Raw genomic sequence first — 26,933 nt, 5'->3', positions numbered from 1 at the left:
TGTAGTGTTATTTAACTCTTTTATGCTGTGTATCTCGGAGCGATTCATGCATATCTAGTAATCAAGAGCTCAGAAATAGCAATGTGTTGCCAATGTAGGGAAAGTGGAGCTGTGAGAACATTTTGGCCAACAGGCAGGAAAAGGTATTGCTAATTCTTGCAGTAGTAACAATTATTTTTTTTTTTAATTCTTCAAGCTTCATCTGCTGGAGTCATGTGAAAGACTGGTCCAGAGGAAAAATGTCATCTTTCACAGGATTTAGTGACACTAATTGCTGAGTTCAATGCTGCTGCTTAAAATTTAATTAGTAGTAATGTCTCAGTGTACTATAGGAATCTCATTTTACTGATCATGTCATATTCTTTTGGTGAAGGAATGTTTCTAGGCAAACTTACTGTATTTTGCTGTGTTTAGTAGTGTGCACATTGAGAAGGTAAACATAGCTCATCCATCTCTTGAGATAATTTGTTTATAGCAGAGAATTTTTACACTTCCAAGTGACAAAACACTGCCCAAACCTATATTGGAACTGTCTTAGATAACATAAGATAATGTAATTGTGGTTCTCTAGTCCTTTCAGGTTTTTTTATGAATGAGGCTGGGATTGTACAGAGACATTATGCTCCTATTGGCTTGCTGATATAGCTGGAGGAGGAATCAAACTTTCAGATGGTTTGTGTTCCTGAAAGATTCTCTGGTTTTTGTCATTGTGTTTTGGTTTTTTTCTTTGACAATATTAGATGATCTGATAAAAGTTACTACCTCTCACAGATGAAATAATAAAAGCCTCTGAGGCGGAAGTTATCAGCTCGTAAAAAGTAGTTCTGTGCGTATAGATCAAAGAAGTCACGTATGGATTATTGGAAAGAGAAGGTGTGTAACCACATCTTGTTTGTCCATGAGGCGTATCAGACCTAGCTGATAAGGTTAATACAGTGCTACCTTTCTGGCGCAGGCAGGAGCTCAGAAGTGGTAGGACTGTAAAAAGGAGAGGCCCATCAAAAGAGGCTGCTCACTTGAGCTGTCTCCTGGTGGCTTTGCCCTCACTTTGGATCCTGAGGGCCATCAGGGAGGTGCTGGGTGGGTATCCCTGTGCCCTTTGCAGGTCATCGTGTCTTGCTGTCAAAACGAGAGCAATAAAAGCTCCTTGGAACCTCTGAACACTTCTTCACTGATCCCGAGTTTTCCTTTGGCTGTTTTGCAGCTGAGGCAGCTTTTTGGGAGTGCTGTGCCTGCTTTCCCTCCAAAGTTTTACCTGGCAATGACCAAGTCAATGGCAGATGAGAGACGGTCTCAGCTGGAGCAGTACCTTCAGAATGGTAAGCTTGACTGTAACAACTCAATCGGCTTTCATACGTAGGGCTTAAACCTTTGTGGATGTGTCAACAGTTGTGCTTTACCTTAAATATTGATCTGAGTAAGGGTGTACCTATAAGGCTGGGGCTAAGCATTGCAGCCCTGTCCTTTGTTTTGATTTACTGGTGCTAGAACAGCAGCATATCCTATCTCTCCTCTTATTTCTGTAGCAGCTGCCTTTCTGCAGCTTTCCCAAAATGTAAGGGTGCAGTTTCACCCTAAACTTAACCCAGCTTGTCCTGGTGGCAGCCTGTGGTCTGTCCACTCTCTGTTCTTCCAGATCTGTGAGCTAAGCCACCCATCCCTGCTGCTTCACGTCTGCCAGAGCTGACATGGGGTTTCGTGTGAGAACTCGTGGCTGATGGGTAAAAGAGAGGCAGAAGACAGGCACTTGGACTGGTAGAAGTGTAATATTGAACTGGGTTCTGCATAAACATCTTCCCTCCAAGGGTTTCGGGGCAGGAATTATAACAAGATAAGAGTTTGTGGAAAAATTAAATTTCAGGCACAATGTGTTGTGTTATACACCAGGTCTGCAGGATCTCTGAAATGCATCTTGCGAGTTTCACATCAGCCAAGGTTACTACCTCTCACAGATGAAATAATAAAAGCCTCTGAGGCGGAAGTTATCAGCTCGTAAAAAGTAGTTCTGTGCGTATAGATCAAAGAAGTCACGTATGGATTATTGGAAAGAGAAGGTGTGTAACCACATCTTGTTTGTCCATGAGGCGTATCAGACCTAGCTGATAAGGTTAATACAGTGCTACCTTTCTGGCGCAGGCAGGAGCTCAGAAGTGGTAGGACTGTAAAAAGGAGAGGCCCATCAAAAGAGGCTGCTCACTTGAGCTGTCTCCTGGTGGCTTTGCCCTCACTTTGGATCCTGAGGGCCATCAGGGAGGTGCTGGGTGGGTATCCCTGTGCCCTTTGCAGGTCATCGTGTCTTGCTGTCAAAACGAGAGCAATAAAAGCTCCTTGGAACCTCTGAACACTTCTTCACTGATCCCGAGTTTTCCTTTGGCTGTTTTGCAGCTGAGGCAGCTTTTTGGGAGTGCTGTGCCTGCTTTCCCTCCAAAGTTTTACCTGGCAATGACCAAGTCAATGGCAGATGAGAGACGGTCTCAGCTGGAGCAGTACCTTCAGAATGGTAAGCTTGACTGTAACAACTCAATCGGCTTTCATACGTAGGGCTTAAACCTTTGTGGATGTGTCAACAGTTGTGCTTTACCTTAAATATTGATCTGAGTAAGGGTGTACCTATAAGGCTGGGGCTAAGCATTGCAGCCCTGTCCTTTGTTTTGATTTACTGGTGCTAGAACAGCAGCATATCCTATCTCTCCTCTTATTTCTGTAGCAGCTGCCTTTCTGCAGCTTTCCCAAAATGTAAGGGTGCAGTTTCACCCTAAACTTAACCCAGCTTGTCCTGGTGGCAGCCTGTGGTCTGTCCACTCTCTGTTCTTCCAGATCTGTGAGCTAAGCCACCCATCCCTGCTGCTTCACGTCTGCCAGAGCTGACATGGGGTTTCGTGTGAGAACTCGTGGCTGATGGGTAAAAGAGAGGCAGAAGACAGGCACTTGGACTGGTAGAAGTGTAATATTGAACTGGGTTCTGCATAAACATCTTCCCTCCAAGGGTTTCGGGGCAGGAATTATAACAAGATAAGAGTTTGTGGAAAAATTAAATTTCAGGCACAATGTGTTGTGTTATACACCAGGTCTGCAGGATCTCTGAAATGCATCTTGCGAGTTTCACATCAGCCAAGAAATTAAAAAAAAACAAACAAACAAAACAAACACACCAAATAAGCAAACAAAACAACAACAAAAAAAACCTACAACCATTTCAACTACCTATAAAGAAGGGTGTGTGCAGAGATGAGCTTAAAGAAGTTTTGTAGCCTCTGGCTTCAGATACTTTATGCCAAGACTTATAAAAGAGAAACTCAAGATAAGTCTGTAAAATCTTAGTGATTATTTTATCTTTCTCACTTGAGTATTCAATAGTTCTTTTTGGAGTTACTAGCCATGAGTGACTATGGACTTATGTGGCCAAGAACCTTGCTTTAGGAGAATAGCAACACTACATGTGTTTTGCACTGTTTGTGGCTTCAGTGATTTCCCAGGCTAGTAAAGGTAGCTGGGCAGAAACCAAAGGACGAGTGAAGTAGCACTGACCATTTAACCAACAGTCATGATGTATGCATCTTGTTTTTAGACACTAGCCATGTTTTTAATCTTTTGGCTAAGTTTGGTTTCCTCCTTCCCCATTTTCCTCTTGTTTTTCAGTTACTTTGGATCCAAATATTACCAATAGTGATGTCTTCATAGGTTTTTTCCGAAAGCTACAGCAGGTAAGTTTTGAATTTTTCAGCCAAATAGTTTGTTATATGAAAGAGTAGAAATATTATCCTACCTCCTGAGTTCAAGGCTTCCTTTGCTATCTTCCTTCCCTTGTGTTCTCATTTACGTCTGTCCTGTAAAGCAGCGAGTTCCAATGAGAGTGCTCTCTGTGAAGCCTGGGTGGCAATAATAATGGTATTGCTTTTGTTTTGTCCATGTATGAACTTGCTTCTCACATGGAAAGAACTATTTGCTTTGTTTTTATATCCCATGGCATATCTGACAAATCTTTTGCCACTAAACAGTTCCCAGAAGAGTCTTTGTGAAAGTTCAATAGAAGGATTACACACACTCTTGGATTTTGCAACTGTAAATGCTTTTTGGTAGTGTCAGTGCTTTGGACAGATAAGTGTATTGATGACTGCTGTGAAAATGTCATGTTCTCTTATCTTGCAACTGTAGTGATGGGTGGAATTGGGTGTGTATTTGGGTTGTTGCAACCTAGATGACTTTTGAAATACATTTTAATGTGGTCTATGACATGTATAATCATTCGTTGGCAGGCTTGGAGCCTGACTGACTACTGCAAGGTGTCATGAGTCCCTTGTCTTCCCTTTCCTCCTCTCCTGCTGCTGTGGTTCTTAGGAGGGTAGTAGTGTTTTGGAGCAGGTGGGTGCAGTATGACTCCAACAGTATTTTCAGGGAGAGGATGCTGCTTTAGTTTTCTGGGAAGTGCTTCACATGCTACTGATGGTGCTGTAACCTCATTTGCAGTGGGTTGTTTTGGAGAGAGGGGATGTTTTGAAGAACCAAGTAAGAGTTTTGTGACTTGAGAGCTCTTCACTTGTTATGTGTAATTAAGGTAGGTAAGGGTAGTTCAGAAAGGCTATAGAAAATGGTGTGAAGAAGTATTCCTTACAAATTTTAGAAAGTTTTTTTTCCTATATATTTTGTGAATAAAAAGATACAGTTTATTTACAGTCTCTTAAATCAGACCTACTGGAGTGCTCAAGACAGTGAATGAAAACCCCCTTTCTGATTAGGGATTTCTTTTGTGAGAAGCAGTTTCTCTTCAGTTCTGATCCAATGCCTGTTCTAGCCCTACAAATAACTCTCAGCAATTACTGCTGAGACTTAATTAGTCTTGATGAGGCTGATATCAGGTCTGCTAAAGAAAGTTAAATCCATCAGGAATGCCTGCAATGTGCCCTCAAACACTGCCAACTGACTCTTTTTGACAAAGTTCTGGCAGGAAATAACTCCTCAAAATGCATGTTTGCAGTGTTTAAAGATGTCTTTTGGCATGTCACTATTGTTGATTTCTCTTAACATTCCATCAGAAATGATGTCGTATAGTTTAGCTTTTTCTTGACTGCAAGCCCTTTTGGTGAGGAGGGGTGACTTGATAAGTACCTGTGTAATACTCACTTGATTTATGGGTTATGTACATACATGTGTGTGCTTATTAAGGCATGTGATGACTGTGCTGCTGAAAGCAGTCAGTTATTTTGAGGAGTTCAAGGTAGACATTGAATTATACCTTAAGTGTTAGTGCAAGGTTAGTACATTCTCAAGATGTAAAATTAACCCAAATTTCTGTTCCACAATACAACGATACAAGGATTTTCATACATGATGTTTAGGCTTCCTGCTTGGTGAAGACAGTAGTTCTCCAGCTCTTCTTGTTTACAGTTTCAACTTATAATGATTGTGCTTACATAAATTACTGCTTCATAATACAGACAGCAGTAGTGCTTTATGTATTCTTTCATTATGATAAAGAAAAAACTTCTAAGAGATCAAATAACTTTATGAAAGACAAGAGTGCATCCGCTGTCATTAGCCATGCACAGTGCCTTCATTCAGCTGCCAGTTACACCAATTAAGTTGGCTATTAAAGAATCTCGCTCAACAAACTGGCTTTGTGCATGTTCCACTATTTATTAGTACACTGTGACTTGTGAGATGTTTTATGGCAGAGTGATAAGAGTTCTGTAACAGCACTGAAAAAAGTGGGGTAAAGTTCATGTTTAAAGCACCTCTGTACTGTTCTTTCCTTCTCTGTTGTTGAAGATGCGTAGGCGGAACTTTGCATCTTACGTGTTGCTTAGGAGTGAAAACACAGGGTTTCGGTGTTACTGCTACTTAGTGTTAAAACCAGGCATTCCTCCAAACTTACTCTTGTTTATGGTATGTTGCAAAAGGGATGACTAATGAATGATTCAAGAATAAAAACATTAAAATGATGAAATAGCATGCTCCTTTTCTGTCAGTGGTGTGAACTGGCTTTGATTAGTCAGTCTTGGCTACCTGAAAGGAGTTAGTGCACAGCTGTACAAGCAACCTGCCAGCAAGCACGGGAGAAATGGCAGAGGGAAGAGTCACACACTTTTCTTGCTGCCACGGCTGTTTAGTGACCACAGATCTGTCTGCAGGTAAAACCCATGTAGCTTTTGTAATAGAAACCTTAGGTTTCAATAAAATGAGAAGATAAGAAACCAGAGGTGAGTGAAATTGTTAAGCTAGGTTTTTTCTTAAAAATTCTACTGCTGACTTTTTTTCACCTTCACTTATATCTTTCATTGAGAGAGAATAGACCCGATCTCAGGCAGCCTGCTAGTGCTTGCTTCATTTTTTTGGCTTGTCTTAAAACCAGCCGTATTTAAGCTTATAGCTGAAGATGTTTGTATATGTCACTGACTAAAATAGAAGATGCAAAGGAAAAATCACCCTGAACTTAAGACATTTATGGTCCTTGTCCAGTGTTTTGCTTCTGAATGGGGTTGTGAAGGGTGTGCTGAGACTAGCAGTCCCTGGAGCAGGAGTGCTGTGTGAGGACCGTGGCTTTACTGCAACTGCCTGACAGTATTGAACATGCCTCATCTGTACCTGCGCTCAGCATCACACCAACCAGCTATATCCTTTTCTGGTCTGCATTGCTGGTGAACAGCAGCCTTTAGTATGAGCAAAAGGACTCAGGTGTTGGTGAAAGGACTGTTGAAAAGCTTCTGTGTACGTGAGCAAACGGAGCCAACCAGCACTTGGTAAGAGGCAAAAAGCAGTGTTCTTATGTGGTCCTTCATCAAAAGACTCCACTGTGAGGCAGTTTTCGTCCTGAGGAGCAAAGCGCGAGACCAAGGATTGAATAGCATGAGAGCTGGGGTGTGTATGCTGTTGAAAATGTAGGTAAAACATAACCCAGAAACCTGCAGATGTTACCAAGAATCAAAGCATGTCTGATTACAGGCTGCATTTTCTTGGGTAGAGCCCCTGCCTCTGACCGTGCAGCCTCCCCTTCCCTGTGCCCTTGCAACGCACTTATCATTTGTGCAGCAATGGAGGAATGCATGTTTGTAACATTCCTCTCTGCTCACTTGCAGTAACTCACAAATGTGGTTGGATGTGTACGTAGACAAACAGAAGTCAGGCTGAGTATCTGTGATTTCAGCACGGCTCTAAAAAAGTTGTTTCTTTCATATCAAACCAGGTTGAGTTTCTTATTTATTAACTTCTATTTTTATTGTGTGCTGGCCAGGGGGAAGGTTTCTGGCATAGAAAGTTCTGAAGAACTGACCTGCTGTTCTTGTCAATATGTTGTAATAAGGGCCTCCATTCTTGCCCGTTTTTTCCCTTTCATGGTGCACGCTTCTCAGCTGAGCAACAAATCCATTGAGAGCTTTGCTGAGGGTTCAGATTGGTGTTGACTTGTGTTAAAACGAAATAACTTAAGCTTTCTAATGGAAAACTGAGATGGGGGGATGGGAGGGAATAAATATCTAGATATCTATTATATAGGTCCCCCACAGGAAAAAAAGAGGTATCCTTTTCTGGGCTGGTTGGTTGTTTGGGGGTTTTTTGGGGTTTGTGTTTTTTCTTTTGTTGTTTTTTTTGTTGTTGTTGCAAAACTTTTCTTTTCATCAAAACTAAAACAAGAGTCCCTTATCAGCTCTGTATTTTTCTGTATTCTTCTATTAATGACTGAGTTGTGCTTCAAGCTACTGGGGCAGGCAAGTGGTGAGTAGGTAGCAGTTCTTGATGTTTCAGGAGATTTTACCATAGGTAATAGGGACAGTGTTATGGGGAGATTCAAATAAGCAGTATTAAGGGGTACAAGAAAGTGTCCAATTCTGGTTACATGGCATGTTCCCTGAATTTCAGGAGCAAAAGTGTAGGAAACCTAAAAAGTACTACTGAGTATGTACTGTAGCCAAAATACAGAGTTCTTTTGATGTTGGTGCCTGTTTTGAGTAGATGAGACAATGACTTTACTGCTTTTTCCAATACTAAAAAAGCAGCTTGGGAGGACATCTGAACTTTTCTGACTCACTACTGCAAATTTCTTTCAAAAGTGTTTTTCTGTCCATTTTGGAAGTGATTGGGATTGCCATGTGTTCTCACTGCAAGGATTATCACTAACACTGATAAATGACCTTCCCTTCATATTTGTATTAAACTTATGCTGGATTCTCTTCTGTTGTTTTAGGGACATGTCTGTATTTGTATTTCTTCACTTAACACTGTCTTCTCCTGCCTTAGACTGCACTGTTTCCTCCTTTTGTTTTTATGTAAGTAATTTTTTTTTTGTTTCAACAATACTTTGCTGATAAGAGGCTAACCACAAATATTTATAACACTGAACAATGTGTGGCGTTTCTGGCATGGACAGTTCTGCCTTCTGGGGTAAAAGCATGTGATAAAGGGGGGGGAATCCCCAACCCCAACAGTTTAAGATAATTATTTTGGTTTGCTGTGTCATAGTCATATTAAAAGAAAGTAGTCAAAAGCTGGAGATAAGAAAGTAGGGAATTTGTCCCCAAGACCATGAAATGAAGCTGTGTCTGTAATTCAGTAGAGTCAAGAGGAAACTAAAGCAGTTTTAAAAAGACGACTGTAAAAACCACTAGTTTAAGTATTAAACCATGATATTACATGTGACCATTCTAGATGGGACTGAGAATTTTTCTCTAACACAGCCTTTCTTGTAGATCCTCAAATTAATCTGCCTACTAATATGTTGATGGTGTTCTTGGAGAATGCAAACTGCTTGGAAGTAGCTGAAAGTTTGGGTCATGCTTCTCTTCTGCCCCTCACAGTGGCCAAGTAGTGAGGTGGGAAGTAGGGTAGGGTGCTGCGAGGTGGGACTCCATTTGAGTGGAAGGAAGGGTAAAGTGATCTTTGTGTCTTTGACCCTGGGTTACCCCAGTGGACAAGGTGCTCTGTACTTAGGCTGTGAAAGCTGCAGGAGCAGCAGTGAGGATCTGGCAGAAGTAGATGCATGAAGCCCTCCGTGTCCTTTCCCTGTGGGAGCTTCAGCATGAGCAGCCCACACCCGGAAGCACTTACTGCAGCGTGTGAGCCTTTGCACTTGCCTTCATTGCCCAGCACTGCTGAGCCCTGGCTGTATAGTGACCTGCTTGCTCTTCATCAAGAGTTACATGTCTTTATCTCATTCTGATGTTTGCATCCCATGTTTGTTCCATGTTTCATAATGTTTTTATCACATGTGAAACATTTCATACCAAAATGTGTGCGCCAAAGGCATTTGTAAGGAAGTGTCTGCTCCTTGTTGGAGGACAGTAGTAAAGTACTCAGGTAAGCACAGATGATCCTTGATGTAAGAGAGAGAGGGGCTTTAGTATCTCCACAAAGGCAAAGTAAGGCTTATTTTAATTAAGACCTGTTTCCTGGATAAGAAGGAAATTTGTTTGGGGATAAAGATTAAATGTGTGGGTCCCCAAAAGGACTTTGGATAGGGCATTGGCTAATGCCTTGAGAAGAGGTTCACTTGTTTTTTGGTGGTTTTTTTTTTTTAATACATGCAAACAGATGTCTAGTCATGCAGCTAGGTGAAATACTGGGTGTTAGGAAAATCTGTAGAAAGTCTGTTTAAGAAAGATTGTTTTGGTTTGGTTTTCCTCAAGACCTTTTGTCCCTGCATCATTCTATAAACTTTTGACATGTTCTTATTTTTAGATATTGTGGAAGAAAACACTTTTTGTTTGCATTTGATCTTACCTTGAAATAACTTAAGCAAGCCAGATTTACTAGAATACGTGGTCCTTCTGACCCAAAAAAGTTACTAATCTGAGCTGAGTTAGTTAATTGGAGTCATGCATCCTAGCATGTTCTCCAGGGTACCCAAAGGACTGTAATGGAGCACACAGCATAAATGTCAGCCCTGCCACCCTGCTTGTGCTGACATCGCAGGGGTCAGGAGATGCTGCTATATACAGGTACCACAAAGACACTGAAGCAAGATCTGAGGCTATTTGAAAACTAAGGGCTCCCAGGCAATCTCTCATATCTTCCAACAGTCTAGCAAAGGTGGATACAAGAAATTAAAATTTAATGTTGCATCTAGTATGTACAATTACAGCATTTCCCTCCACTGTGATTCTCAAGGGAAGAACCTCTTCTTAATTAATAAAAATGTCGGAAGGACCACTGCTGTCCCATGATACAGGGCACCCAACGGGAAGAGGAGCTGCAGTGATGAGTTGCCACCTCATCCAGATGAGTCTCTAAGAGTTCTCAAACTAGCATCCATCCTCTTGAAACAAGTAACTGACTTCTCATGCATAGCAAGGTATGGGGCTTCCTAAGTTTGAGCTTGGGAAAGTCTTCTAGGGAAATATGAAGTCTTGATTTAAAACCAGTGGAGAATACCCCATTCCCATGGGGTACCTCACAGTTAGAAACATGTGCTTTACTTCTAGTCTGACCACATCTATCATCAGCTGACAGCCAGCGGATCTGGCTTCTGTACTCTAGTTTACCAGATTGCAAATCACCCCTTTATTATGTCTAGACATAAGGCAGCTCTCTGAGGTCACTTAACCAAGAAGCCTGTTTTCTCGTGACCTAAATGCTTTCAGGTTTCTTCTTTACATCCCCCCTCCATTTGCGGTGGTTTTGAACCTTGGGCGCTGGCACTGCACAGTGTTCCAGTCATGGTGACTCCAGTATACTGAGATACCATAACCTCCTTATTCTTACTGAAGATTTTCCTATTTATAGGTACAGGGATGCATATTTTTTTTTTTTGTCCTTTTGGCAAGATTGTGGCTTTGAATATTCACATGTAGCTGTTTACCCACCTCCTCTTTTTGGAGTTTCTACTTGCTAGGATAGTGAGTGTGGTGTTCCTACAGGCACTGAGACACTAGGTAACCTCTGCTCAGCTTAACACTGAAGTGACCCTCCTCTAATTCTGCAGTATCTTCCCACTTGCTGTTCTGCATATGGGTTTTTTGTCATCTGCAAGCTTTAACAGTAATTTTTTTTTGTAGCTTACTGTTTAGTAAACAGCAATCTCAGTTGTTTATCTTACTGCAGTAAATAGGCAAATGGAGCATCAGCATCTTTGGAAGGGCTCTGGCAATATGGAAAGCAATAAAATAGTGTTTTATTTCTGCCTAACAGGATACATTTAAGATCCAGACCCAGAGAGCCTGTTTGGATGTTTACCTCCCTGATGGCAGCAATATTAGACTTGATATCCAGACATCGGACACTGCAGAAAGAATATTAGAGGTAATGGGCTTATAGAGTTGTGTTGAAATTTTTCACCTGTGAGAAGCAGGCATAAACTAAGAAAACTTCAGTCAGAAAAGGATAAAACTCCCTGTTTGAAGACATATAAGAATAACTTATTTTGTTTTTTGAGGGGTTTATTGTACCAGGGGTGAGGGGGTTGGAAGGCATTGCTGGTTTTGCAGATGAGCTTTTTTAGGTTCTTACATTTCTCTGTAATTTATCTCCTCTAATGTTACACACCCTCTGTTTCTATGGGATTTGGTTGTCAAGTTCAGGCTTCCTTAATTTATAATAGAACTGGAAAATCTATACTATTTCTTATGGGGATGCATTCTTAAATAATCTCCTGCTTTGGTTTAGAATAGTGTTGGGTGCAAATACTTGAACACTATAGTCAGAAATGATAGCCTAGTCTTGGCTTATGTCTTAGCTGGTACACTTAGTGTTAAAACTTAGTGTTAGACTGATACGTCTTGTTTTTCTTTGTGCTTCTCCTTTACTTGTTTTGTGTCCCTTTGTGTTTGCTGTGAAACTGTGGGACTTCCTTTGCAGTATTGGCACAGTTGTAGCACCCTGGCTCTGGGATGTCCGTAACAGCTGTTGTAATACATACAGTAAACAATTGCCAGTTACGCTTTGAAACCACTAGCAACCAAATGTTGTTGACACAACTGGCTGGCTCGTGTTTGAAACTTTCAGCTGGGGTTACCTCCTCAAGCCAGGAGAGGAGAAGCAGCAGTAGTTCTGTGTATTTGCACGCGTGTGTGCGAGCAAGGCTGAAGCCTCTTCCTCAGTTGCCCCTTTTTCCTAATCTTAACAGCAATAACAACACACACACCTGCCAGATGGGTACTCTCCTTTGCCATGGGAATCTGAAATTTCCTTTTCTAAAGCAGAAAATTGGGTACTGTTTTTCTGTTGTGCCTTTGTGATTCAAGTTTGTTGAGGTGGTTCTCAGCTGGCCATGGGTACAAGTGAGCCGAACACGTATTCACTGTCCTCCATCAAGCTGATGTTAGTCTGGCTGCAGAACACACAGTGTCTGTGCAGAGTTACCATGAGCTGGATAACGCAGGGTAACTCCTTGCCGGCTTTGTTCTCCCATGGGGTTTGCACCACCTGAGGCAATGCCAGGACCGGTTCTTCCAGGGAAAGGTAAGTGTCGGAGTTGGCCTTAGACCCTGCAACAGGAGACTTGTGGGGTGGGAGATGCTGAAGGCAATAAGTGTTGGGGATGGCAGGTAGATAGGAATTTTGATTTGTAGGAAGGTAAGTAGGTCCAATAGGATGGAAGAAGTAAGGAGACATTTTTAGACAGGAGACTTGCACGGGGACCTTGAGTAGGGAAAGGATTTGTTAATATACTTCCAAAAAATACTAATAATTTGGTCTTGATAAACCTATTAGTTTTGCAGTGGGCTAAGGTAATTTCCAAGCCAGACAGTGGTGTTGTATGATGCTTTGTATATTGCATTTGTAGATGTTTAATGTTTATGTGGCACTTTAAAGAAACAACATTTGAAATGTTGCAGGCACCATTTTTTCTCTTCTGGTCTTAAAGATGAGATAGGACTTTTAGGAATTATTTAGCTTTTGTGATTGTAAATGTGCTGCTGCATTCACTGTTCTTTTGCAGTGGAGGTAGATTTTGTAACCTGACATCCTGGTGCTTGGGCAGCATATACCAGCATGTGCTTTGATCCAAGAAAAAAAGTCAAAATCTTACTGAATCAGAGATCTGTGTTTGTCATTCCTGGGAATGCCATTCATATACTTAGTACTATGCTACTAAGGGATAACGAATTGAAGCACTGTGGCTGATTTTTAAAAGTAATTTCTGGGGACTTCTTAGCACAGAGGCAGACAGAATGAAAGATGGTGCTGCTCATATTCACTTTTGTTTTGCATTTGGACTTCTAAAACTCTCTTCCCATTATACCTGGTGTCTGAACTGAGTGTAAGGCAAGTGATTTTTATGCTCTGCTGCCCTCTCCGGTAACAGCCCTGATACTAACAAGTATAAGGAAAATTTCACAAATGTGTTCTTTAATTTTTAAACTGGAACAATTCTTCCCAACCTATTTTTAGCGTGATGTCTATTTATATTTTTTTTTCTGTGCACAAAATCATGTCTGCTTTTTAAACCAGCTGATACAGCTGGAGAAAAACCTTCTGAACTGTGTTGATGCATGAATTTACAATACTGTCACTGTGACACAGAGCTGGAGGTGTTTTGGGATTGGCACACTTTGGAAGAAGACTGAAAACCGGTACTTCCACCTTTTGCTCAGACAAAGAAAGTCCAGCTTCTCTGACCAAAGCATGACTCCTCTATCAGGTTGCACAATCTGTCAGAGGAGCTATGCCAGGAGTGTTCTCAGGGGTGGAGTTTTTTTACAGTTGCCACACCACTTCCCTGAGCAAAGTCAGGAGATTGTCACTGCAAAATTCAGGAATGCTCTGATGGCACCATGCTCCTTTAGGTTATGACTGCTTTAATTTATGCTTTGATTTTTCAGGACCTAAAACAGAACAAGACAATCACCCCAATCAGGTTCAGTGGTTTCTGTGCTTACCTCTGCCTGATTTTTCTGTCCCCACTATCCCATTTTGTAGCTGACCCTGCAAATAACTTCTGCATGTTCTGCCGGTGCTACTTCTGCCCTCTTTCACAATAGATGTAGAGGGGCCACAGCAAGCTAAAAACAATCCAAATACCAAGCTGGATAGGATTTTTTCCTTCCTTATGCATTGTCAATAATGAAAGCTCAACAGACCTCTAATCTGCTCGTCAGAAGCCTTCACACAGAATTATAGAACCCTACAACTAAGGCTACCACTTTCAGTAAAGGGGCAGGACTTCCAGGTATTTCATAGAAAAACAAGAGGACTCTATCAGCTTGGAAAACACAAAAATCCTGTAAAAATACATATTTGTGATGCTCATGAGCAATGTTAGCTCAAAACACACAGTGCTCACTACAACAGGATTTGAGGAGTAAAGATCTGCAATAACATGGCAGATGCCTTGTGTTAGAGGATACTTAAATGCATGGCAGAGTAGTAAACATTTTCTATTTTATTGCATTTTTATGTTCCTTTGAAACTTATGAAACTCCTCACACACTCAAATGCTGCAATATGGGAATGGTTATATTTGCTTTTAAATGGACATAAGGGAAATTTTAAAAACAATTAAGATGCATTAATAGGAACTGAACATTTCTTCCTTAATCATGCTAATGGATAGCTAAGCTTCTGACCTTCTGTTTTTTAAAGGTTACATCATGCAAGATGGGGCTACCAAGAGAATTAATGAAATATTTTAGCTTATTTTTCTTTCAAGATCGCGATGATGGAGCACTCTCTGGTAAGATTTATCCCTCCCTTGGATTATATTGTTGTTGTTGTTGACTGCAGTGACTGAGGCTGGAGTCTGAACAGAGCTTGCACAAGCCTGCTTGTGCTGAAAGACCCACCCTGTCTGAAACCCCCTCAGGCCCTCTCTCCACATGGCTTGCAAAGAGTGGTGGTGGGGAACAAAGCATGGCAATAGGTAGCGTGGTGCAGGGGTCAGACTTTTGCAGATGAATATTACGTCCCTTTCAGTTTACAACTTCAGTGCAGCAACTTCATCACATGGGAATTATTGGGTGTATCTTCTGGGTAGGCATTATGTCAGATGGCCGTACCTACATAAAACAGTTCTTAATTTACACGTCACATGCTGAGTTTAACAATGGGACAGGAAACTCTTTTGTTATATTTATAAACAAAGTCTGGCTTACTTTCCTTTATATCATGACATGTTTCCTTTCCTAACTGATAGAAGCTTAAGTTTAACTACAGTGGTACTGAGCAAGCTGTAAATCAGTGCTGTAAGTCTCTTTATGGTCATAAAACGTGAAGGGGCTTTTATGCCATCATGGGTCTGCTGATGTCCTGTTTTCCATGTGGGTGGGTGTGTGGATGAGGATATTGCAGCCTCTCTGTGTGGCCTTGACAAGTCATCTAGCTTTTTTCAGTTTTCTCATTGGCATAAAGATGTTAATGCTCTTCTGAAGCTTTTCAAGATGAAGGTCCTGTAGTAAAGTTGAGCTTACTCATTGGATAGGAACTTTACTGTCTCTATTTTATTTATTGCTCCCCTGCCCTCTTCTCTCTCATTGTGAAAGGTATCTCTGAGTACATAGCCTGTTATTATGCTGCAAATGTATCTGGATAGAAATACATTATACTTTTCTACTGCAGTTGCAGATGGATTTATTTTTGCCTTGTAGTGTGGTAGAATTAGATAATTAGAATTAGGAGAAGTTTTTCAATTGGTTACATTTCTATGCATCTTTGATATTCCTCACAAATACATCAAGTCCAAATGTAACCCACAGTCCACTGCCAAAAAAAATTCAAAAAACCAAAAAAAACCAACCACCAAACCCCGCCATGTTTAGAAGCTCACATGCTTAAAATCACGTTTAAGTGCTCTGCTGAATTGCAGTATTGGCTTAGAAAGAAATGTTTACAGGTTTGGGCCTTTAAATATACAGTTTTTAAGAAGTGCACAGGAAAGCAGCGACCTCTGAAGTGTGATGTGCTTTTCTTGCTGTACATTAGTTACAGTGTTCTTGTCTGGTGTTCTCATCAAGAAAAGCACCAGTCCTGGAAGCTTGCAGCCACATGTCCTTTAAATGCAGAAACATCTCTCCTGCTTATCTGTGTTTTGAGAGACGGATATTCTATTAGAGCATAGTCTAAGGGAGCAGGGATACTCTCTAAGTAATAGACCTATGTAAATTTAGAGTTGCAGTGAGGAAGGTAACTAACCTGTCACCTTACTTTACCCCAGAATTTATATTTAAGTTCTTTTTTTTTTCTCTAAAGCACATTGCTAGCCAGCACTAATTGATACATGAAAGTAGCTGGGCTGTTTCACTGGATTTCACCAAATGTCTCTCTGGTTTTTCTTCTTCCAACAGTGGTGAAAAAAGTGGCAGACTTTGAACTTCCTTATGTGAGTCTTCAGAGCATGAAAGAGTTGCGCTGTAAGCTTGGGATCAGAAAGTGGTGAGCAAGAAGCTTAAGAGAAACTAGCAAGATGCATGACAACTGCTATGAACAGAGAAAGAAATCCCTTGAATAGCTTAGTTACAACACCTTCAAGCCCCAGCAGCTCGACTGCTTTTCTCTGAGGCCAATTTGTTTTTGGAATTTACTGGTTTCTGTGACCCTGTGTGTTTTAAATTTTATCACTGTAGTATCCCTGAAGTGTCCTTTACTGCAGCTAGCTATTTATTCCTTTTCTCTTTCAGAATCTATAGAGAGGTGCTTTGTGGCTGCTTACCTCCTAGTCTTTATGCCTGCATAGTGCAGTGACCACAAATAGGAATATACCTGTAAACAATATAGAACAGAACTTTGAGTTCTGAGTTGCAGGCTGCAACTCTGGGCAGAAATGAATTCTTTCTTGTGTTTTACTACATAGAAATGAGCACTTTAGACAAAATACCTGTAGCTTGAGCATTTCTTTTGGTAAGTGGCCTGGCTTAAGCACTTTTCCCCTTTCATTTGCTTGCACCTTGGGCTCCTCCTCAGTTGTGGTGGTAGAACTGTGGGCAGACATGGTGAACTGGCCTGGTGAGCTAGCCTGGCCTAAAAATAAGTTGCTGGCTGTTTACTTTTTTTTTTTTAATTTGGTTTTGCTGGCTTATTTTTGGCCTGGGTCAGTCCCCCAGTCTTGTTTGGTGAGCGGCAAACAGTTATGCTGCCTTGTGGGTGAAGATAAACGCTGGGGACAGGGAGTCTGGTGCCCAAGTCCTGCTTGTCACACAGCACCCTGAGGATGCAGTCAGGCAGTATAGCTGAGCCAGTCCAGTGGCTCACTGCTGTGCTTGTGGTCTGGTCTGCTTCTCCCTACCATGAAAAAGAAAAAAGGGAATAAAGTTTTGCATGCTTAGTGAGTAGCACTGGCTGCATTAGATGAATGCTGGAGCAAGGACTGTGGTTGGGAGCACTAGCAGAAGAACAGACGGTGCGCTTTGGTGGCAGCAGGCAAGGTTGCTTGGCTTGAATCTACACAGAAACCTGTTGTTTGATGCTTGTAACTTGTCTGGTTTAAATCTACTGGACTAGACCTTGGCCTTTACAAAGCTTTCTCTGTTTTCCTATGTGTGCCCTTATAAACTGGAGAACCTATCAGCCTAATGAAAGCAATGTGTGGTTCTAAGCCATGACAGAGTGGCGTCTGAGCAGATAGCTTCTCCATCTAGCCCTGCTTTGAAGCTCTGAGGTAGGAAACAGCAGTCCTGGGGTTGTTCCTGTGCTTCAGGGAGAATATTGCCTGTGCAATGTGAGAAGTACAGTTGTACCAGCTATGGAGCCTGTGCTGCTCTCTACTGTCATGTGGTCTTACCCAAGCTGCTTTTAAATAAAATGGCTCAAGCTAGTTGTTGCAATGTGACACTTAGAAAACCGAATAGTTAACTTGCTTTGCTGTACTGGTCTGACCCTGCAGCAGTTCCGCAGTAGCTGGTACGCTACTAGTTCTTGTATGTCAGCACTGCAGCATGGCAGTGGCTGCTCTTGAGGTTTGTCTGCATAAAAGGTGGTAAGACTCTCAAGTTCTTCAAGGAAAAAGGAGAAGGAAAGTTTTAGTTCTAAATTGTATTTGTTATCTTTGGTACCACGAAAATCAAAGTGGAGAGATTGGATAACCTGACTGGTTTATTTCCATTCTGTATAAAGAATGAGTATAGTACACACTTGGAGGGCACAACTGTTTTTTTGTTGTTGTATGTTTTGTTTTAATCTGGTAAGTAATGGGATCTTTCTGGGTTGTGCTCACATCATATTTAGCTGAAAAATCAAAATGCCATATTTAGAAGCATATGTTCATATCTTATTACTTTTCTCCCTTGGCATGGAAAAGGTATATGGATCCTTCTCTTGACACACTGCTGATGGATTGTAGAGCCTCACTGGATTTGCTATATATGCAGGTAAAACTGAAGGGTCTTTAGAATTTTAAAAGTTAACTTACCCACATTAATTTAATCTACAAATTCTTCAAGTGTTTGTTAAATGATTTCTCTTTAACACTGCTTTGTTGTGCTTTTCTAAGTGCTGTTGTTGATCACGTTCTCTTTTTTTTTCCTTCAAGCTCATGTAGTAGATATTGTAATTCATCTATATTTTGTGCATGGGAAAAATATTGCACAAAAAGGGCACATTTAGGTATCTGTCCACTCCATTTTCAAGTGTGTGTTTGTCTCTGTCTTTATATGTAGGTGCTCTGCCATGATATGATATGGATTTGATTTCTGAACTATAGGTGTGTTGAGTTGTAGTAGCTTTGAGGAGCTACTTCAGGAGGAAAGAACAGTGGAGAGTGAACTTGTGCCAAAATCAAAAGCCTTGTTTAGGGGAAAAAAAAAAGCTTTCTATATGTGTGTTTCTGAATGTTTGTGTGTGAAAGGAAATACATTTTTGCTGACTTTTTTGCTATTTTTACAAATTCTTTTAAGGCAGTCCAGGAAGTTAAGAGGAATTGGGTTAAACCAACAGAAGGGCAGATGCAGGAACTTGAATTTCTACAAAAAAGTGCGAACAAAGCAAAGGTAAAATAGTATTTTTAAAACAATATAAACAGATCAAAGGAGTGTTTTTTGAAGAAATGGTACTAGAGTCTGTGCCTTTAAAAATAGAGCATGGTTTTGTGGAGTGGTTTGAGCTAGAGACCTGGGTCTCGCATCTGGTCAGATACTGAGCCACTGAATAGGAGGTGCCCAGCAGTTTAAAGTATCCCAACAGAATGACTTGGATGCCAAGGGCTAGCAAGAAGGTTTTGACTGTGAATCCTAGTCTTCTCTATTTGCTAAACTTAGGTGCAAAAGTTTGGCATCCAGTTCAGGAAATCGTATGGAAATTCAGACTGCTGGGACTGCTGTTCTTAGTATTCCGTACTGGTTAGTTTGACCTCTTCCTATCATATCTGATAAGCATCCAAAAGACCCAGCTCGTTATATTTGGTGGGGGGAAAAAAAATAAATCAAGTTTCTAAGTCTAGACTGTGAGTGCTATTCTCTGAATCAAGCGTTGACATAGTGTGGGGAATCTGTGTCCTCCCTGGAGAAAGGGTATTAGGAATCTGAAAGATTTGTGTTATAGCCTTACTTCCCCACTCCCCCCCTCCAGTCGCTAGATGTCACTTGCCTTTACAGCAAATTGCATTAGTTATGTCTTTTTGGTGCAGTTCCTGGAGCTGATTCGAGAAATGCAGTTTTATGGATATGTACGGCTTGATCCTTGTGTTTGTGACTATCCAGAAGAAGGCTGCTCAGTTGACATCTATGTTGGCAAGAATGAGATTAACTGCTACATAAAACTGCCTGCTAAACAAACCAAAGAGGTCAGCTTTAAAATCGACAGGTTAAGAAGCTGGCAGGTTACTTTTCTTGTAAGTACTTCAGCGACTTTGTATCTGAATCCACTTTCTCTTGATGAAAACTAAGGCTGTCAGGGAAGGGCAGGACTAGGGGGAAGAGGGTGGTCTGTTTTAAATCCCTCATGTCTGCCCAGACTCCCCTCCAAACATGTCCTGAAACATACTCCATTGGTAGTAAACATTCCCTTTACAGTAATAAACCATCTAGCCTTACTCTGCTATGTTTTCTCCCTTCCATGGCATTCCATAGCATACTTTACCTGCTCCTATCCTTTCCTGTTGGAGGTAGTTTTGTGTGGGAGCTTTATGCTTGGAAAGACTCCCCCTTCCTACCTCCCATCTGATACAGATCTTCACGTGTTTTATTTATATACTGTATAAAATTAACCTGATTGACTAATTCTGATTTAAGGCTGAACACCTTAATATTGTTTTTAGCTGTTTCTTCTCTTCATTGGTTGGGGTTTTTTTACAGGTTTTGTGTTGATTTTTTTTTTTTTTTCCAGGGTGCTGCAAAGGATGGTGAAGAAGACACTCTGGAGCTCAGATTTGAGTACAATGATTCAGGCACATGGCAGTGGATAATTTTGTACACAAAACAGGTTAGTTGTCAGTCCTCTGAGGAAAAGATCAGAGTAAAATGTAGTCTTACAGCCACAGGGGATCTTCAAAAGCAGTTAGTCCATCTGTACCAGAGTGCAGCAGCTATGCTTTCAAGCAGGTTAGCCTAGGGACAGTTATCTGGGGAAAAGCATTTGAGTTTTTAGCAAAAGGGAAGAAATTTTTTTTATTATTTTTTTCCTGTTGAGAAGAAATGCCTAGCACTCAGCAGCAAACCTGCATTGGAGTGTGGAGAGCTGTCATTTATTTTCTGGGCTCAGTAAGTATCCAAAATCATTAATTGGTCAGACCCACCTAAGATCAAGGGCTCCCGTTTTCCACAGTAAATCCTATTGTTCAAATATAAATATATACCATATTGACACAGGTTAATGGAGGGTGTGAATATGTGACATCATAAGTACTTTTGGTTTTTTACTTATAAATAGGACTTTATAAGGTGCCATTCCTCTCACTATTTTCAGGCAGCCCTTTAAAGAGAAAGTATCCAGGAATTCAAGTCACCATCTGTGGTTATGCTGCCTAGCAAATAATCTCGGCTCTGCAGTAAAGAAAGCACCAGTCTCAGTTTAGGTACGGAGCTTCTATAAAAAAATATGGAGCCTGTTATTTAAGTAAACTGCTTCTCTTGCCTTTGAGACCCACCCAACAGCAGACAAGATTTTTCATGTAAAATCAAAATGCTTAATTTCTCACACATGACTTCTGAATTCTGGGGTGATGATGCAGTTCACACAGCTATTTAGTAAGTGTTAATTTCCTGCCATGCTTAAGTTTTATGAGAATATGAGCTATAAACAAATAGCTTTCTAGTTTCTTTGCTGTTACAGAACAAAAAAAAAAACACACCTAAAAATATTTCAGTATTAATTCTCCTGTGAAATCCATTAGAGTTGTGCTTGATGTAGTGACCTGTTGATTAGAAAACCAGTGTCCCACTTTCCTCAGAAGTGTGAGGAAGAGCTAGAGCCCAGAAATGTGCTGCTGTGAGGAAGAAACAAGGGTTTGATCCAAGAGTCTGCTGCAGAAAATGGAAAGACTGGATGACTGGGAGCTTAGTCAGATATGGTTCCTCCCTCCATCACTGATCTTGTAGGATATTTTGTCTTTGATTCACCTCTTGGTGCTTGATGATAGTATAAGGAATGGGCAGCATAAGAAACTAAGGACAACTCCACTCCTCTCTGAGGTGCCTCTGCTGGATACCCAATATAAATGTGTACTGCTTGGTTCATATCAGCTGTGCAAGATGCGACTCTGAGCTGGGCTACAAACAATTGCAGCCATCTCATGTAACCACCAGGGCTTGGATTTTTGGCAGTGCTTGAGTGCCTGCGAACTCCAGCTTGCTTCATTTGCTGTGGTTTCGATGCTGCTAGTGCCACATTTGATTAACCTTACTTACCCTTTGGTGTAATTTGGCAGCATTTAAGGCAGGAGCCATGGACTCCTAGAGAGAATAACTTGCCTCACAAAACCAGTCATCAAAGTACTTATTCTCCACTCTGAGCAGTGCCATGAGGGTTAGTTGTGCTGAGGCTGGGTTTTAAGTAGCTGCAGCTAGTTTGGTGTACTGTAAGGATGTTAAGCACAGAGTAAAATTAATTGCATGAAGGAAGTAATAGCTGTTCAGTAGTTAAGGACTGTAATTTTCTGGTGGAGGAGGACTGAAAGAGTCAAGTACACTTTTAATAGAAGAAATCAGAATATTCTTCTGGCTTATCCTCCTTAGGCCTTTTTGCTCAGTAGCTGCTTGAAGCAAATGATAACGGAACAGATGATGAAGGCAGCCAAAGAGGGCCAAGAAACGGTGAGCATGTGTGTATGTTGGTAGCTGAATCTGTATTTAGAAGAAATAAGCCTGCTACTCTATTGTTCTTTCGAATGTGTGGAGAGAAGCCCCGTTGAGGAAAAGGATCTTGCATGTTCCAACATTTCAGTACAGAATTAATTGACTAAAAAAGTACATCTTTGCTTATTTTTACTGAAATAATATTTGGAATGTTAAAGGTGGTTTATCATCACAGTTTTAATAATCTGTTTTGCATTCTCTCTCCTTGACTTTAATTTTTGCTGCATATATTCTGCAACTATCCTGTGGTATCCATTTCTGGCTTTCACTTTTTCACCACTTCACTTCCTTGCTCCATCTGCTGCAACATTAGGCCAATTTGAGATTTGTGACATTCACACTGAGAAACTTTTTTGGTTTTAAATAGAAGTGTTAATAAAATACAAATCTAATTTGTAGCTGAAATACTTCTGATATCTTTTGTGGGGGCCTTTAAGGAGGAAAATATGTTTAAAGACTTGTTATTTTTAAAAGTAGCTTCCAGTATTAATAATGCCATTGTTTAACCTTGTGATATCTAAAGACTCTGTCCACTAACTGGTAACTTCTGAAGAGAAAAGAGGAAAGGAACGTACATGATCTTCTAGACCCATGCTGATTACAGTGAGCAAAGAACAGCATGTGTTTTTCATAGCTTTAAACTATAAATGATTCATAAGCAAAGACCAATTTTAATTTTGGAAAAGATTGGATCTCTTTCATACTAAGTTTATTTGTAATGGAAGTAGAGTAAATCTTTAATTACAAAGATGAGCATTCATTACATAAGTGTGAAGCTATTGATAGTACTCAGGTGACTTAGACTGAAACAGAATGATGAAAGAAGGGTAAACATGCCAGTTCATTTCCTACACGCTTTATGCTGGGTTTATCTGAATGCTGATTTGCTCTGTGTTTTGTTAGAGTATTTGGGGGAGCATTTCAGCTCGTTCTAAGTTTAAATATTTCAATCTATTTAGGAAATCAAGATGCCTGGATCCACGAAATATAGTAAGAAATCCAGCATCCAGCAAAAGCAGGTTAGTGAGTGAGAAAGTGTCTCCAAAATGTAAATGCAGTGTGTTTGTCTTGCTAGTGGTGTTTAGCCCAACCTCTGTTTTTCTGGTTAGGGAGGTTCCTAATAAATTTAATGGAAACTTCTTTGGGTAGGAAAAGGAGTTGAATCTTGAAAGGAAGAGAAGGCAAGAAACATGGCTGAATAAAATTTTTATTTTAGTTTGATGGGTTTAATGACAACTTGCTTCACTTCATTTGTTTTTTGCAAGTGTTTCTGAATGAGACATTTGAAGTTTACAGAAAGCCAGAATATATACAGAGACCAAGTGTGTACATTCACAAGCAGGTGCTGATGTAGTTTACAGACTTGTACTTGGGTTCTGCACTGGGATTGTTTATGCATTCATTTTCCCTGTAGTTGGAAAATTTGACATGTTGCATATCTGTACATATATTCGTATCATGTAAAAGATGTAATTCCAAGTTCATTTGCTGGAATCCCTATTCATAGCTAATAGTTCCTGAGTAGCTAAATGGCTAAAAGGTGCTGCTTTTCCAAGTCATTTGTTGAATATGAGATAATAAATAAATGGAAAGGAAATAATGAAAGCAAATGAAAATAAATACTTCTATTATAGTGTGTGATTGGCCAAAGGGAAAATATTTCTAAAAGAGAAAAACAAAATCTGACCTGAATTTAGAAAATACAGAAACATTACTGTATCTTCAGAAACAGCATAAAACTGATAACTAACTGTTCTTCGATAAGCAAATTGATTAACCTGTGTGGTGGGTTTTCTTGCCCCTTTCTTTGAAGTGCTCTGTAGTTGTCACTGCTGAAGAGAAGATCCTAGGTTAGGTGTCGCCGTCCATATTCACAAATAACTTGCAAATGATAACAAGGGAGACAATACTTTCTGAATAGACTGAGATCTGTGGTGAAGGTCAAAGGATGCAGTTCAGTGGCTTCACTGTGTACAACTGTAGCAAGGAGTAAGTTGTGTGGCAATCTGGGCTTGAGGCAATTGTTTTGATGTGAACATACTTTAAAATACCTCCTTGATGGACTCTTGAATGTTCCCTCTGAATTTTTGTGAGGAGAGCAGCCTTGGGCAGGGCAACATAAAACCATTGAGCTCATCAGCTGTGCCTTCTGGTGCAGTGCCTGGCTGCTACTATGAAACTCAGTGAACTCAGAAAATTAGAGCTGGTAATTAGAATGGAGTTGTTTGTTAAAGCAAGTCAAGGTATGCTGTTGTGTTACACAGTGTTATGGCATGCTGTGCCTCTTTTTGTACAGCAAGTTTAAACTGATTAAGGTCTTCATGCACCAAACTATTATTAGACAGACAATTAATAGACAAACTCAAGCCATGCTTAGCCAACTTCTAAATACTATGATTGCAATATTAAGGTACTTCAGATTTCCCTTTCCTATTGCTCTATTTCTCTTTGCAAGGCAGTTGAAAAAGGTATTGAAAATGTATCTTTGCACATTCTCATTTGAAAAAGTATTGTTGGAGTTGGGCCTTTAATTTTGCCATTAGTGTCCCCAAGAGTCTTGCAAGTGTTTGCTCCACGTTGGTGGGAAGTGTAACTGACTGCTGTCCAAAGACTCTGAAAACTTAAATCAAATATTTTCTGCTGACTCACAAGAAGAAAAACTCAACTTTGGTTTTCTTTGTGATCCGGTAGCAGTATGCTCATACTACCAGATCGGTGTAACAGCCTGTAAATTCTTGTTTGAATAGGCAATCCAGTGCAGCAGGAAGATTTAGTAGGAAAATCAAGAACAATCTTTTGAACTGAGATAAAAATGATTTAACTAGTATGCAATAGGTGGACTTTGCAGATAGTGAGGCTGTGCTCTAGAGTGTGCCTGCATCTAGGCAATTTTGCTGTTACGTCTTTTAGAAGTTTTGGAAAAAAATGAGGTATGAAATTAACTTCTACAGAGATAATCTATGCAAAATTTGGCTCCAGTTTCCTAATGCCTTAATAGTTAGTTATTGCAGCATGGTTGCCATAGTGTTGTGATGGACACTTTTAGTAGGGGTTTTCAGGACATTTACATATATATCAAAATACCATGTTGCAAAAGGCAGAAGAAAAATCTGTGCCATGCATTTTCCTAATACAACAGAAAACTAACGATACGTGCAATGTAAGGGTGTAGCTTCCCTGCATGTACCTGCTGGCTGATATGATACTAGAAAGTTTCAGACAGTCTGCGGTAGCCTTTAGGAAAAGTAGAGTTGGAAGGTATCACTTATGCAGGCGTTATGGTTAAAGTTAAGAACGTGTGATTAACAGTAGTCAACCTCATTCATGAGGCCTAGTAGGCAGTTAAAGTACCTGTAGGTATGTTATTTGGCATTATAATGGCCACAAAGACATCAGTGTTAGCACATTTGGAACTGCCACTCAATCTACACCACACTTAGTACATTGCAATAAACTTTAAGAGCAGAAACAACTGTCCTTGTGTCCTATTCCAGCAGGAAAAAAAAACCCCAAAAATTTTCTGAAATGCCAACGTAAGAGATCAACTATTGCACCTGAACAGTGTCATGTCAGATTTTCTAGCTTATGTTTGTATCTATAATTATTGAAAGGAATATACTCTTTTAACTGTTTATCTGTTTCACTGCAGGTAGTTCATTTGGGTTTTGTGTCCAGGAAAAGATTTTTGGTTAGGCCCAATGAAGAGGACTGTGTATTTGAGAAAATAAGAGAAGAGGACCTGTGATAATTTATTTTTGATTCTGTCTTTCAAAATGAATTGTCTGGAAATAATAAACCCATTGTTTAAACTTTGAATTACAAGGTAGGGGGGAATCTTCAGCGTTCTCTGTTGCACTTACAGCCCTAGTGAAGCAGTGTGCAGGGGTGCTGAGAAGCTGGAGACATCTTACATGCTTTGGGGTTTTTATTCCCCAAGAATGAAACTGTCATTAGACAAGGTGCTATGATATTAGAAGAGGAAAAAGTATTTACCTATCAATGTGAAATGTTTCTGTGAGTATTGGTGTGATCACTGTCACCTAGATATGGAAAAGGTGTGTATTTCTGGTGACTGTTCCACTTACCAGGACCAGTCCTTCCTCTGTTGTGATGCCCTTAGTGACCTCCTGAGATACTGCTTCAAAAGCTGGTATTAAAATATATGAAATTGAGCGGTTTTATACTGGTGCCACTGGGGTGAGCGGGTGCCTGATGCTGCTGGCTGAAGGCAGACACACTGTTAGCCGCATCACTAAGTTATTTGCTACTGCAAGAAGACTAAAGTGCCTAAATGAGGGTCGTGACGCTAAAGCGAAGCTGTAACCACCCTCCCGTTGGAGCCGGCTCCGGCCGGTCCCCCCTCGGTGGAAGCGGAGCGGGAGGGGGGTGTCCTTCCCCCGCTCGGGCCCTGGCGCCGGCCTCCGCCCACCAGGGGGCGCGCGCGGCCTCTCCGCCGCCCCTCAGCCTCCTCCGCCCGCGCGGCCTCTGTGCGCCGAGCCGCCGCCGAGTGGCAGGTAACGCTGGGGGGGTGTCGGTGTCCGTCCGTCCGGACGTCTCCGGTGTCCGTCTGCCCGCCGGGGGAGGGGGAGTTGTCCGTCCGCCTGTCTGTCCGCGGGGAGGGGGGGGTGAGGGGGCGGTGTCCGTCTGTCCGTGGGGGCAGGAGCGGTGCCGGTCAGTCGGTGTGTGAGGGGAGCGTGTGGTGGGTCCGGGCCCTACCGAGCGGGGGGTGAGGGGCGGCCCGGTACAGCCCGCCCCGAGGCCCTGTCAGCCCTCGCCGGAGCGGCGGCGGGG

At 41.1% G+C, this 26,933-nt stretch overlaps 2 protein-coding genes across 4 annotated transcripts in view; both read left to right on the top strand.

The window, feature by feature from the left end:
- The window catches only part of SNX31 (sorting nexin 31), a 31,579-nt gene extending 5,318 nt beyond the window's left edge, over positions 1 to 26,261 (top strand). The window contains exons 1-13 of one of the 3 annotated variants that reach the window (XM_014965579.1): positions 2,162 to 2,261; positions 2,386 to 2,500; positions 3,640 to 3,704; positions 11,116 to 11,226; positions 14,509 to 14,599; positions 16,206 to 16,293; positions 18,155 to 18,224; positions 18,750 to 18,842; positions 19,478 to 19,681; positions 20,176 to 20,271; positions 22,023 to 22,112; positions 23,102 to 23,161; positions 25,792 to 26,261. In XM_014965579.1, coding sequence (XP_014821065.1) covers positions 2,443 to 2,500; positions 3,640 to 3,704; positions 11,116 to 11,226; positions 14,509 to 14,599; positions 16,206 to 16,293; positions 18,155 to 18,224; positions 18,750 to 18,842; positions 19,478 to 19,681; positions 20,176 to 20,271; positions 22,023 to 22,112; positions 23,102 to 23,161; positions 25,792 to 25,887 — 1,122 coding nt within the window. In that variant the 5' untranslated portion in view covers positions 2,162 to 2,261; positions 2,386 to 2,442 and the 3' untranslated portion in view covers positions 25,888 to 26,261. Of the gene's footprint in view, positions 1 to 1,204; positions 1,320 to 2,161; positions 2,262 to 2,385; positions 2,501 to 3,639; positions 3,705 to 11,115; positions 11,227 to 14,508; positions 14,600 to 16,205; positions 16,294 to 18,154; positions 18,225 to 18,749; positions 18,843 to 19,477; positions 19,682 to 20,175; positions 20,272 to 22,022; positions 22,113 to 23,101; positions 23,162 to 25,791 lie in introns of those variants that run through there. The other 2 variants (XM_014965578.1, XM_014965577.1) reach the window with 2 other exon arrangements.
- Positions 26,262 to 26,600: 339 nt separating this feature from the next.
- ANKRD46 (ankyrin repeat domain 46) overlaps positions 26,601 to 26,933 on the top strand; it is a 19,681-nt gene continuing 19,348 nt past the window's right edge. The window contains exon 1 of the mRNA XM_014965580.1: positions 26,601 to 26,656. The gene's annotated coding sequence lies outside the window, so the exon portion shown is untranslated. The remainder of the gene's footprint in view (positions 26,657 to 26,933) is intronic.

Source organism: Calidris pugnax, unplaced genomic scaffold (genome assembly GCF_001431845.1).
Source record: "Calidris pugnax isolate Ruff unplaced genomic scaffold, ASM143184v1 scaffold41, whole genome shotgun sequence".
NCBI lineage: Eukaryota > Metazoa > Chordata > Aves > Charadriiformes > Scolopacidae > Calidris > Calidris pugnax.
This window is presented reverse-complemented; position numbering and strand designations above follow the sequence as displayed.